This window comes from Branchiostoma belcheri, unplaced genomic scaffold (genome assembly GCF_001625305.1).
Source record: "Branchiostoma belcheri isolate BF01 breed outbred unplaced genomic scaffold, Haploidv18h27 scaffold43, whole genome shotgun sequence".
Taxonomy (NCBI): Eukaryota; Metazoa; Chordata; class Leptocardii; order Amphioxiformes; family Branchiostomatidae; genus Branchiostoma; species Branchiostoma belcheri.
The window spans coordinates 331,151-345,083 of record NW_017804054.1 but is presented as its reverse complement, the minus strand read 5'-3'; the positions used below and the strand labels follow the sequence as shown (position 1 = coordinate 345,083).

Here is a 13,933-nt window from a genome sequence, read left to right as displayed (position 1 = left end):
CGCAATTTAACTGAGATTCCTTCGTTAATACCTGTAGTGTAGGGCCCTATTTAACGCTTCTTGCACCGTTTAAGGACACTGAAGATGACACACAATGGGCTGATGAGACACAATGAACGATTTTCAGGTGAATTATCTGTACAGATAGTGCGTTTGGCCCACTCCCCACACTGTACCTATCATCATTAGAGGACTATCCAAACAGTACAGCCCCTGCTACTTAGATTTTACCCTTATTCCAAATAACTTACTTTAGTAGGTCGACGAAATGTGTGCTAATTTATCACATTTTAAAATGCAGGACTGATGTACGGAAGTCCCTTAGCTATACCAACATTTCCATCAGCGATGTAATATTGTGTACTCTACACTAGAAATAATGCGTATATAAATATTGAAACGAAACCATTTTGTAAACGAGTTTTTAAAGGTTACTTGTAGATATCTCCATATCAACGACAAACAAAAGCAAACTTCCCATTTCAAGTGGCACCGATCCAAGCTCAGGTTGATAGGTTCGGCAGCCAATGTCAACAGCTATCACCTTTTGCAAACCTTTCAGCTTCTCACAAAACCCTCGCCCTCAAGTCGTGCCGACGATTTGGCGCCTCGGAATGTCGTTCTCGGAATTAGCTGCTGTTTTCAGGTGACCTCCAGGCACTGAAATCACCGCCCTAGCTGTGTCCTGCTGGCGGTGTTATGACACAGCTCTCGTTCCCACAAACCATAATAGACGTAACTAGGGGCAACGTCTGAGAGAGTCGTCCGTCAGGCAAATGTCGTCTGCAGACTCTGAGTGTCAGACCGACTTCCTGGCTGGGGATCAGGAAAATTGTTAAGGAAGAATGTCATAACAAGTACTCTCCTACCTTCCCTCACATCTTCTGGGGTCTGCGCAGTGGAGAAGCTTGAGAGTCCAAGGACAGCGTAGAACCACAACCAACCCAGAGCTACAAGTCTCCTCTGTCTTCTCTGACAAACTGGCCACAGGAAAGCTCGGTGCATGATTGAACTGAGACGCTGTACTCGCATAACAGAACGTTTACCTTTCGGAAGCCTAGCCTGGGAAGGGGTGAGGGGGAACCCTTTATCATGATGATTGTGCCTTCTACACCGAATGCACAATGTCGGGGGGACACTACTCTTCGGACGATAAAGGACGAGGAAACGTGACCGAACTGCATAATGTGCCCCTGGTTGCAGTTTTCAGTATAGTTGCTAGGAGGCGAGTGTGAACGGACATATTTTGGCCATTAGTGACCTTCACACTGCAAATTTTCGTGAATGTATTATTGGAACTGTGGTCGGGATTGTATGATGTAAGTAATCTTAATAGTCAATCATTTGGACACTCAAAACATTATGCACACAATGTATTGTACATATTAACTTTTTACATCGAAGGTTTTCACTTATTGGTTACAAAAAATCTTTCTCGTAAGAGAAACTCGAGAACAGCGCAGGCTTTGGCTGTGAATATAGGTTGCAGGCTTCTACAACGAAAGTTTTCATTGATCGAGTTGGCTTTGACGTGCATCTCATGACGAGATCTGACCAATCCATCTCGTCGATATATACAACCACTTCATTGCCATTTTGCTGGTATGGCACACACATAGTAGTATGACACAGTATAGGTGATTATCACGAAAACTTGCGATTTTACATCAAAATAAAAGTGAACACGATAAGAAGAAACAATTATCAAAGACATGGCACTTTCGTTACACATGATTAACAACAGGATATAAGTATCTTCGTCAGTAGGAATCACATCTCTGTCTCTGTACATGGTCAACGCCGGTTTCCTCTGTAAGAAACATGGTAATAGTCGCTGCATAGGAAGAACTTCCTGAAACCGGGCGGAGAAAGTCGATGCACTTTCTCCTCGGATCGCTAGGTGTTCCATCTGGTATCTGTTTCTATCTGCTTATCAAACTTTAATACATAGACTGAAGGGTAAGAAAATAGGTGAATAGCACGCATAGATACTGATGTAGATGACTATCAAATCTGGCGATCGATCTCCTAAGTGTTAACACGAGTGAAGGAGTACTAATATATGGTGACAATGAAACAAAGTACAAAAGTCCGCTTATAATAAACACGACAGGCAACACAATTTGGGAGGTCCTCCTTAGCACCTTCGATGTCTTTTCTCGCGAAGAACGATCACGTAAACCAAGTGTCTTGCACGCGAAACCACATACTAGTATAGGGGCAACTATTTCTGCATCAGTGTCGATCATTTTTCCTCAAACAAAGGTCCACGATATTTTGCAGTCCAAACGCCCCGAATAAAAAAAGTGCAGTTATACGTAATGGACGCTACCAGTACGCCTTGATCAGTTCGATATCATTGATCAGTTTCCTGGCAAAACAAAGCGCCATGATCTGGAGTATGACCGCGCCCACAAACACGCCGCCTATCAGGTACATGTTGTTGTTGATCCACTCCACGATGCTTCTCTGGCAGCCCCGCACGTAGATCCTGTCCCGGGCCTCGTCCAGTTTCATGCCGATGGCGTTGAAGCCGCACTGCGTGTTGAGGACCTGGTCTTGTGTGTAGCTGGCTGAGGCCGACAGACAGCAGGAGTGCGGCACGCCACACGCACGGGCGCTGGGAGAGGAACAGTTGAAGTACCTACGGATAGAAATAAACAAACACATAAGCACATGTAGAGGTCGACAACACTTAGCACATAATCTAGAAAATCATTCAAATCATTAACACCATCACAGCCATGCAAGGTCAACAGCACACTGGGATTTCTCAAACGTAGTGCTAGTATAATTAAGGGAGGTAAAGGCAAAATTCTGTGGGTCAAAGTCATTTGAGTACGCAACTACAATCTGGGATCCATAAATACTAATATGCTCGAATGTTGTAGAAGAGAAGACTAATAGTAATACAAAACTGCATGCGGCCACCAGGTGGAGTATATGTTCATAGCAACAATGGCGTCTAAAGAGGCAGGCCAAATCAGACTGGCGATGTTTAAATTTTGGCAGGCGGGTCATTTATCAATCGAAATGTTCAACTCAGCCTAAAATTGTTTGTAATGATTCCGTTGCAAAGCGACAACGAAATATGATTGATCATTTTCTTTTACAAGTAAATCCAGATATCAATAGACCAGATTCCAAAGGAAGAATAGGCTTTCTCACATGGACAGGATCAGTAAAGTTAGAATGTCAAAGAAGACTAATCTATCAGAATGAGGTTAAGACGGAAGCGACGGCTTAAGATTCGTAATGGGCAGATGTCAAATAGCGTGCCAACTTTATCCTAGTTTTCTTCGCCTGTCAACAGCTGTGATAAACTATAGACCAATCCTGATTGACAAAATACATCTAGCAGTTCAACCAATGATGGCATCACGATTGGTGGTTCAACGTGTGAGACAGTGGTTACAGTTTTATGTTTTGACAACTCTAGATACTTCGTGGAGGTGTAAAATATTCGATTTCTTGATCCTTACCTGTTTTCATTCCAGTCTGTGTACGCCTGCGAGCCGCAACACTTCAGTCCCATCTGAATCTCATCCACGATGAACTGCAGGTCGCTGTCCTCTATGTAGCGCACGATAGCAGTCCTAAAGCCCCTGCCCAGCGCCTGCTCTATGGAGTCCTTGTACACGTACACCAGGATCCCGCCCGTGATCTCCACCACGAAGATGAAGACCAGGCTGTAGGAGAAGAAGGACAGGAGGCACGTGTTTTCCCGCAGGGATCCCAGACAGGCGCAGAAGGACAGGAGGAAGATCAGCAGCCCCACGACCACGAAGATCAGCATCGGGTCCATGACCACGGCCAGGAAGCTGTTGTCCACGTTGGTCAGTCTGGCCACTCCGGACGAAAGGTTCCGTTTCTCCACCATGCCCCAGATGCCGATGGCCAGGACCGCCCCTCCAACGATCCAGAAGATGACGTTGACGCTGAAGATGGTGTACTTGACGCAGAGGTTGACCTGTCCCTCCTCCGCGAGCCGCCGCCGCCGCGGGCTCGGCGACTCCAGACTCTTCACCCGGCTACGGCGCTCCATAGGCATGATCCCGTCTTCTGTTAGAGGGAACAGGGAGAAGCGACAGTCCCGTTAGATTAGCTATTGACCAAACTGCACATGTATGACAGGCTGAATAAAAGTTCTAACCGGGAACTATGCGGCTCCAGAAGTCTTACTGTGGGGCGAGTGCATATGCGAGATGTCGGTTAGCTTGAGGAATGAATCCCCTCTACTATATACTGCACGACATTCGTTTTGTTATACGAGCTTATAGATGAATGCATGTAGCACAGGACATTCCTTGTGAATAGATACCACAATGGGGCGCAGTGTATGTGATCATGTCATTATGTGGTTCAAAAGCGCGGTACAATTACTATGATTAAAGAGGATCCAAGGAAAGAGATTATGACAAATTTTGACATATGAGAAAATAAACCAACGCGGAAATAATGGGGCGCATTTATGTCCATGGAACTGATATACGGTCTGCATTTGTTGAGATCGCGTGTACATTAGACACTGTACTATATCATTTTATGATAGCCATTGGAAAAGAACCGTAAAAATGTCTAATGGCTTAAGCTTATATAACGATCCAAAGCTCCTGTTAAACGCACTGAAATGAGACAAACATTATTATTACGTTCACTAGCTACGGAGACATATTTCTTTCTATGACGATGTAGGTGAAGGATCATCCTTCAAATTTCCATTCGCAATTAGGGACTTGCAACTAATTGTACTGTCCCGATATCGGTATATCATAAGTATTAGGCTTGCTAAAGGTCCCCCTCAAAAGGATAAGGAAAATTTTCGTTGGCGGCAGGTTGCCCCTTGTGCTGAAGAGTGGCACTGGCAACATGTCTGGATTCCAGGCAAAGCTGGCATGTTCAAGATCTTCGAACTGCGCAACTCATACCTATAACCAATATGTTATCCGAAAAGAGCTGAAGTATAAAAGAGAAAACAAGATGTACCTGAGTCGGCAGAACACCAGAACTAGGGCGTCCAGTTTCACAGCTCGTACAGACCCTTTACATCTCATATATACGCACCCTGTCCTGACAGCGGGGTCATTCGTATTACACAACGCGTTTTCATTGAGTGGTACAGATTGATAACTTGAATTATGGTCCTTAATTTGTTCCTAAGCAATCTCAACGTAGGAACGTGAAGACAAATATGCTCACAGTTTGCACAAACATGCCCATTACGGCCGGGCGATGACGCACATCCACAAAACACTTCCCTCCCCGCCTCGGGCACCGGTCACAGATGTCGTCTGCAGCGATCAAACAAAGCCTAATGCCAAGGACGGAGTTTCTACTTTCCGTAAACAGTTTGTGCAAGTGTTGCAAAAACACGGGCCTGATGAATTAGGGAAAATTTCAAACACCGTTTATGTAACCAGCTACCTAGATATTCAAGATAATTCAAATAACAATCTTCCACCTCCAGTGCGTAAGTTAATTATTTAGAAACGACTGATATCCAGACTTGCTTAGTAATTAAAGCTGCTGGCTGGCAACAAGTGCCTATTCTAAATAGTTAGAAGCCCCGGTAGACAGATATTGTCTTAAACTGTGCAGGCTTGAATGCTTCCTTTGCCTAGTAGGTAGAATGCTCGCCTTGCTTGCGGGAGGTCGCGGGTTCGATGCCCGAGCGAGTATCCCGAGCGAGTCATACGGAAGATGATAAAAATCGTACATTCTGCTTCTAGTTCTCTGCTTAGCACTCAGCACTCTCAGTGCGTACGGTGAACGTATTGCAACGCGTTAACGCTGCCGTTCGTTTGGTGTTTACATGAAAACTAGGAGGCCATTTTTATCGTGCTGTAGCGTGGCTCAGTATTCAGAAACAGCCAGGCAAACACTCATTAAACGCTCCCCCTGTCGGCTATTCACCACAATTGCAGATCAAATGTCCGACAATTACATAACGTTCGTTTGTGTGATAGTTGAGCCCTGAAGACTCTATCCTCATCACAATGAATAACAAGCAGGTAAAGGTGTCACCGAGGTTAACGGTTTGATGTGGTCGTGCATTCAGATATGTTTATGGGGCATTTATTAGTAAGTAAGTATGGAGTAATAAGCAAGTATGGAGCGTTGGTAGAAACCTTTGGAGGTAAACCTAAAGGTCCCATAGCCTTTGAGGCCCTAGGGTCACTTTCTAAGGCACGGTATTGGAAAGTGGAGCCCATTTCTCTACTTCCACCGCCTTTTACCTCCCCAACCGAGGTCAGGCAACTATCTACACCTGGGTGGAGTGAGGAAAGTCGTATCGAGTGCCAAGATTAAAATAAAAAATAAAAACGATTCCCTCTTCTGTCTTTGGAACATTCCTGTGGTGGAAAGTAAACAGGCCTGTACATACTGACACCAACACCAACACGGCATTTAATTACTATTAACCTGTCAAACCACAGCTCCGACACGTCGTCTTGTTTTGAACACACAGCTGTAGTAAACGGCAATACGCCGCTGGAATATTTGGTTCTGTCACAGCATACTGTCTATCACATTATCATACTACCAGAATTTTGGTTGCAATTAAACTTCATTCCATTGTGTCGAACAGTCGTAAAAAGAACATTTAAAACGTCGCCAGTACCAAGGCGCAGAACACCTACTCACGATACCCTTAGTTAGTCTACTCTTTTACACCGTACCACAGGTATAACAGGTACACCAATTTGATTTAACAATTCTAACGATATCATTACGGGATCCGTTAAAGCAAGAAAGTAACCTCCTTGGTTGAAATATTCCCTGTTGCTATAGATGCTTTTGGTGGATGCTCACAGAATAGGCATCTCAACAACACAGGATTTGGGCTAATACATGCCTTAAGGTACATTGGTGAATTAATTTTGTGTATACATACATCACAATTCAGCGAATACAACGAAATACTATGATTAAAATTATTCAACAATTTTTAATACTTGGACATGGAAATAGTAGTAACTGATTTTTTAGGGGGGGGGATTTAAAAGGGAGGCTGAGATCGCTGTGACACCGGCACAGTGCACGAGTCCGTTCCCTTTACGATACCAAGCGGTGGGCTCCTGAGCCAAGACCCTGCCCCAAATCGATTTTTGTGTGTCCCATTACGTGGTTGCCAGAAGAGCTATCGCATCCGGTGCCTGGCGCTGTATAATCCGGCGGTACGGCTGGGGAATCTGCCAGCCTGCGGCGGCTCTTTATTACACTGGAATACGTTTTTATCGATCAGCCTTTTATACCCGCCATGTCGGTCTGTGGGAAACATTCCCGTACCCTTTCCAAGTAAGCCACATGGGGTACGCTATAGAGGGGTTGTCATCAAGTACCTTGAATATTCGTGATGAGTTCTGATCGGGCCCAAGGAAAGCCACAGTCTACTCGTACGTATTCAAGACGGTCAACAAGGAAATTCAGGACACCCGGTTATATTATACTATAGTATATGGCATCTTCATCCCAACACGTTTATAGTGCGTGCGTTAGACCATCTCTTTGGTTGAGTAAAGAGACTTTTTTACACAACCAAGTCTTTTATTCATCCGACGTTTCTGTGCACCGGTGACCGTCTGTCACCTTCCTCGGGGCAATTCTGGCAGGTGTCGCTGCTATAGATGCATCTCTTTCGTGGTTACAGTAAATTCACAGAAACTCTAAATTCTTCCCGGAGGTTTCCCGGAAATCTGCGATAATATCTCTTGTTTGGAAAGTTGTCGAAGCTTTTACTGCCAAGGTCGCTAGTGAATATGTAGAGAGACCGGGAATACAAATAGCATCAAACTACGTCACGTAAGCCCAGCAGGAACTTCCGCCGGTATGTACATATACATCTCCGTAATATGTGACGTGCTCTTAACAGTGAAGAATGGATCTTCTCAACAACAGCTGCGGTTCACTTTCCAAACAGCCCCGGGGCTTGTGGCCAGACGATTATGTCGGTCTATTCTACTTCCGATTTTTCTCCGGGAGACGGCCTGGAGCCGCCGTTTATCATCCGAAGTTTGAAAGTCAATGTGAAGGATATGACCTGTGGTGGTGGGGCTGGAAGAAATTCACCAGGACTAGAGAATGCCAGCCTGAGTTTGAACGCGTTTTCTGGTTTCTGATAAAATTGATCAATCAATAAATCACCCAATCAATCAATCAATCAATTGATCAATAAATAAATGTATCCATCCGTTCATTTATCTAAGGTAGGGCATACAGATAAGACACGGGGCTGCCCTGTTTTAGTGTGAATGTTGATTGTATATATATAGTGTGTTTTAATTTGTTCACTTGTCTTGATTTTTAATCAACCGTTTGTCAAAAGCGTTAGTCAATCCCTGCTTTTGTACGATTTTGTCAAATTGAATAAATAAATAAATAAAGTACTTATCTAGACTATCCTGTATTTACAAAATAGTCGGTTGGTATTAGAAAGAACCTATTTCTTCCCATGTTTTGAATTCAACACAAACTCCATCAAGCTGAACATAGCGTCACATTTGAGACCCACATCTCGTAATGTGATGATAGCTACCCACCTCAAAGTGCAAGGCATATTAAATGTGCAATGAAGTCTACATGAATGAAAAAAATATCTAAACTATAATCGTGACTATAATATATCCCAGTAGATGAGTTCAAACGCGTGCAACAAAGAAGGATAGATACAAAATGGGACGGGTTACATCCCAACCATTATTAGCACATGCAATATTTCTCCTTGGCGCTGATTGGCTTTCCCTTACTTATTTTGGTGCAGAACCTTCCTTCGACGACGATGATTATTCTTCTCATACCCAGCACATTTCTGATGAACATCGTTTTACTGAGTTCTGTCCTTTTTGGTTATTGGATATCTTCTCCGACCTCTCCTTTGTGCTGATTGGCTATCGCTACCGTCTTTATTTTCATAGGCTCATCCCTAACTTTAGTGACATGCTATTTTGTTCTTCAATTATTGTTCGTCTTTTTTTATGTAACTTGCGATTGGTCTTCGGAAAAGAAACGTATTTTAGATAAACGTCTCATTATCATTATTCTGTTAGGAATCAAAACAGTTTGATGTGTTATCTTCTTGACGTCACGGAAGCGGTGGATTGTTCATTCCTTGACAAAGACGTCGACTGGAGTTGTACAGTCGAAAATTTGGGTGAGTCCAATTTCTTGTGTTGGATATTACAGTTTAAACTTGCTTCATAAGGTTGAAAACAATATTGAATAGATCTGGGATTAATACTTTGACCTGCTTCTTCCAGTAGCATTACAGAAGAATGCACCAATTAATTCGGACACATCTGTCTGGGAAAAGTCACCAATGCGCTCTGCACGACTCAAGATTCGATCTGTCATCCTTGAAACGACATTCCGACGTCTGCGCATGACAGATCACAGGTCACACCCGGCTGCACTGTTTAATGGAATAAATCAGTCGTAAAGAGATATCTAATATTTCCCTACAGGCCAGTGATTTATTGCTTGTACATCCAGGTATTTTTCACCTCAGTGTACGGATGTTTTGTTTTCGTTGTGTTTGTCAGGTTTTTTTAAATTGTATTTGTTGATATTTGAAAACAGCAGTGTCGCAGGACGTGAGGGGGAATGATGTAACCACAGAATGACAGGAAGATCGAATTGGTGGTCAAAATGAACCCTTGCAGCTGGGAGAAAGTGAAGTCGAATTGACGGTCAAAATGGTCTCTCCGTATTAAGTGACATTTAAAATGTACAGAATCAGCAAGAAAGCCACAATAATGAATGAAACAAGAAATCGTAGATGTGTGACATAGTCGATTTCCTTGCTTAACATCCACTGGTTCTGATCCTTCACAGTAAGAATATAGAGTCAAGAAGCGAGAACGATTTTTTCCTCAACCTGCACATACATGGTTGCTAGCTGTTTACACCTCATATGTACATCTGCTGACAACTGTGTACAGCGTCTGACAAACCGCCCTTTAAAACGCCAACTAAGCGGAAAATTGAACGGGGGTCCATCGGAACTGGCAGCCGACCTTTGAACCCTGAAGGGCAAACGTTGGTGATCAATTTCGGGTAATCTCGGCACGAATCTTAAGAGCAGTGATATCGATCGAGACAATTTTCAAAATGTGTATCTTGGCTTGTTCTACGCTCGGATTTACCTTACACTGTACCTGTTACGACTGTTGTACAATATACGTACCATGGATATAAAATGGAGGTAAAAATCACATCAGATTTTACATCCATGAATGGAGGCTGATTTTACCTCCATGAATATACTAATATAAAGAATGAATGAAAGACCTTTATTGTACATTTATGCTCTTACAAGCTAAGTACAGGTGCTGAATGAAAAGGGAAAAAGAAAACAACAATAACTTAATACTTAATCTATACATACTCGTACTAATGTGATCTACTGTTTACAGGTTCAACGTCTTCTCGCTACTTGAGGCATTTATACTTTACTGTACGGGGGTGGTATTTTGAGCCCTGTTTCCGTTGATTCTACGCCTGATGCAGCCGTGCGAGCGGCGGAATCGACAATTTACAGCCAATCTTCGGTTCACCTTCCCTTAGCCCCCGCTTAGAGGATTGGAGTTCACTCCCAGAGACAGGTACTTGGAGCGTAATCACGCCGGCACAGCTGACAGTGGGGATGACACAGGCCGTGTTCAGTACGCTAGTCACGTCAGGACAGCAGGGTTGACATTCAAGAACGACAAGTGATGTCTATCAGTGTGGTGGCTGTAGTATACGTATACGTCTTTTTCCTACGATTTTACCGGGTGCTTAAAGTCATGTAAGGCCACAGCAAGTAATTGCTATGGATGACATCAGCGTGCGCATTGATTTTCGTCTGAAAAAAAAAACGAATTTTGTTGACCTCTGGCAGTGGCCAACGTGTCGAAAATGAGTAAAATGGCATGTCTTGCCATGTTGGAATGTGGATGGCAGATAAATATGAAGGGGAGACAGGACAAGGCGCTGATTTATTGTTTTGTCTTTTACTTTGATGCAGTGCATGAATTTCATTCCTTTTTTTAATTGTATGTTCCCACTGAATCAAAACCATTTGTACAATGATTGGAAACAAAACTTTCCTTTTTCAAAGTTGTTTCAGTGACAAATGGATGTTGTGAGTTGGCAGTAAACTTAGCACAATATCAGGTATCATTTCTTGTTTAGAATGTTTAGGATGTCAAAATTTGAAAGTGTATGAATCTTTTTTTTTAGCCTGCCTTGTTTTTTCGTCTTATCGCATTAAATGTGGAATTTGAGAAGAATGTCATCCATAACATTTACTTGCAGTGGCCTAAGTAGGGTCCTTACAGTCTGGTATCCGGGTTGACATCTTGAAAAGGTGATAGTCACCTGTTATGTCAATCGATCCTTTCACATATGTGCTAAATCTCAATAAATAGAAAGAGGACAGCATAACCCTACACAAGACGCCCCGGGCATGTGTGATAGAACAGACGTAGTATTAGTATCAGTGGGTTTCTTGAACTAATTTGCGCTCCACTTGTCACAACGGCGGGAGCTAAAGTAAAAATGGCCTTTTGCTATTCTGTATTCCCATCAAGTCAATGATATGATTTGAGACAGTAACCGTCCATTGGACGTTTGAATCATTACAACCACAACAGGCATAGGCGTCGAGTACGTGCACATCCTCTTGTTGTTGACAGTACGTAAAACCTAGCATGTCCAGAATACGAACATTGAAAGTCGGGAGTTCTGTTGCAGTACCACAGTAAGCCTCTAGATGTTTTATGATGTACATTTAGCATGTCCATTATTTTACCGACACATTCCTACATATCGAATGTCATTAAGATTCGTCCACATATAATTATCTGCACTCACACACAACGCATATCTTGAGTTATGCTGTACACGAAGAAACACTGGCACACAAATGGTGCCGAAAACATAGCCTTCTTGTCCAAGGAAATTAAACACCTACTAACTCAATCTGGATGAGCCAGCCCCTTAGCGTCATTGCAGATCGTTTTCCAGACTTGAGTGAGTCACGACTCCTGTAATATTGATGCCGTATTCATGACCATAACGTTACGGAAGATTCGATAGGCAAAAATTCTCCGCCTAGATCACCATCCATTATAGGATTCCGCGCGCTGAGAAGTCACAAGACACTCCGCAATATGAGAGCGGTACGTCACCATCAGGTGTCCCCTGGCACACGGGCGGACGGCTGGGGGCTGCCTGCCAGGTTTTTACTGGTTATATAATGGCGCTGTCACAGGCATCGTCGGGTCGTCGTGCGGTTTTTGATGTCGCAGTGTTTTTAAGCAGGCTGTGACTGAGCCAACCACGCTACCAGGATCGATCTAATGCAGCCGTTTCGGTAGAATAAGACAAGATTTTTCTGTACACATGCACGACTGCTGCGACTATCCCAATACCCTTTTCGATCGTACAATAGTACGACGTACGTGACCGGACCCTAAGTGTAGTCAATATGTATAAGTGTAGTGCAATAAGTGTAGTCCTAGCATGAAAGAAGGGTTAGTGCAGCAATTTTAGGCTATATCCTTGCACAACTGCCATGGTCTTTAAGATAATAACATCACTGACTGAACAATATGATATAGCGAGGCAGATTCATCATTATGCTGATGTTGGCCTCCTCAATCCAAAGAAGAAGAAGAAATACATGGAAGAATAGTGAGTAGGTCTTCTTACTTACCAGTGATGACGAGAGAAGATGATGTTTTCTCCGTTGTCTGCATCGTCCGTCTGTTCTGCACTTTCACGAGGCAGCAGAAATTGGTTAACGCCGGGGATTTGGAGCTCGCTGCGCTCTGATTCCGATTTCAATACTGATGGAATTTCTGAGTCGCACCGTTGATCCATATGGACGGCCAATGCCGCGCGATTCGCAGTATCGCCGCCAGCATTTCTTGCTTTGTAGTGTTGGATGTGAAATCCCCGGTTGAGTTGGAAATATATTGCGGCAGGGATGCCCTCAGTCTATCTGCGCGCAGAAAACAACTCAGTCAAACGACATCCACCGTGGCTCGCTTCCAAGCCTAGCTGTCGACATCGGCAGTTGAACTGTTAGGGCGGCTGCCTGGTGCGGGACAGCGTCAGGCTGATTTACAGAAAAATGACGGCTCTTGCGCCTGTTGCCAACCCTATACGGGGCAGGTCTTGGACTATACCAACCTCACGAGAGGGGAGAACGGTTCGTGGAGTGTTGTGATGAAAGTGACGACATCTTCAGAGGCGACCGTGTGTCCACCGCCATTGCCGCTTCCATTCCCTGCGTCTTCCGTGAAGATTTTCTCCAATATTGGCACCGCAAGCAAGTCCCGGCCTCACGAATTCCCAAAATACCCCTGTACCGCAGACGTGACGGTTGGCTATCGATCAGACGTTGATATGAGATCACTTATCGATAGATGGTTTGAGAATGAGCGCCCTTTCACGGAAAGTAGATTTTTGATGGCCGACAGCGGGTAGAAATATACCCCATCAATCCAGCATCTTTCCCCCTCCGCACTGACAACCTCCTAAGAGTGAGCGGCTCAAAAACAAGATCACAAAGCTCCCACTTTACATATGAGTAATACCGCACGAATACCCCATCGCGGAGGAATAACGGGTGGAGTGAATACAACCTATGGGGCCCTGCAGTCGTCATTGAGAAGCGTTCAGCCGATGAGAGCAGTGCATTGGACATAGCGGTCGATAAGGGTAGATTTAATCCGCGGCCTTCCTAGGCCACTGATATATATATAGTACGTGATATGAGTGGACGGGGCTCCATTGCTCCATAGAGTTCATAAAATAATCTGCAACCCATTTTCATGCCATACGTGATGACTGTTTTTGTTTATGTTCAAATTTGACTGATGTATGTAATTATACGTGCTGTTTTTATTTCTTGGTAAATGAGTACAATAGATTTTGTGCAAGCTTA

At 43.8% G+C, this 13,933-nt stretch overlaps 1 protein-coding gene across 1 annotated transcript; it reads right to left on the bottom strand.

The window, feature by feature from the left end:
- Positions 1-1,323: 1,323 nt before the first annotated feature.
- LOC109478271 (tetraspanin-17-like) lies at positions 1,324-13,745 on the bottom strand. Its single transcript, XM_019779728.1, has 3 exons — positions 12,698-13,745; positions 3,483-4,062; positions 1,324-2,644 (listed from the first exon to the last, which is right to left on the bottom strand). Exons 1-3 carry the CDS (start codon positions 12,738-12,740, stop codon positions 2,329-2,331), a joined length of 939 nt encoding a protein of 312 aa, XP_019635287.1. The 5' UTR covers positions 12,741-13,745; the 3' UTR covers positions 1,324-2,328.
- Between the last annotated feature and the right edge of the window lie 188 nt (positions 13,746-13,933).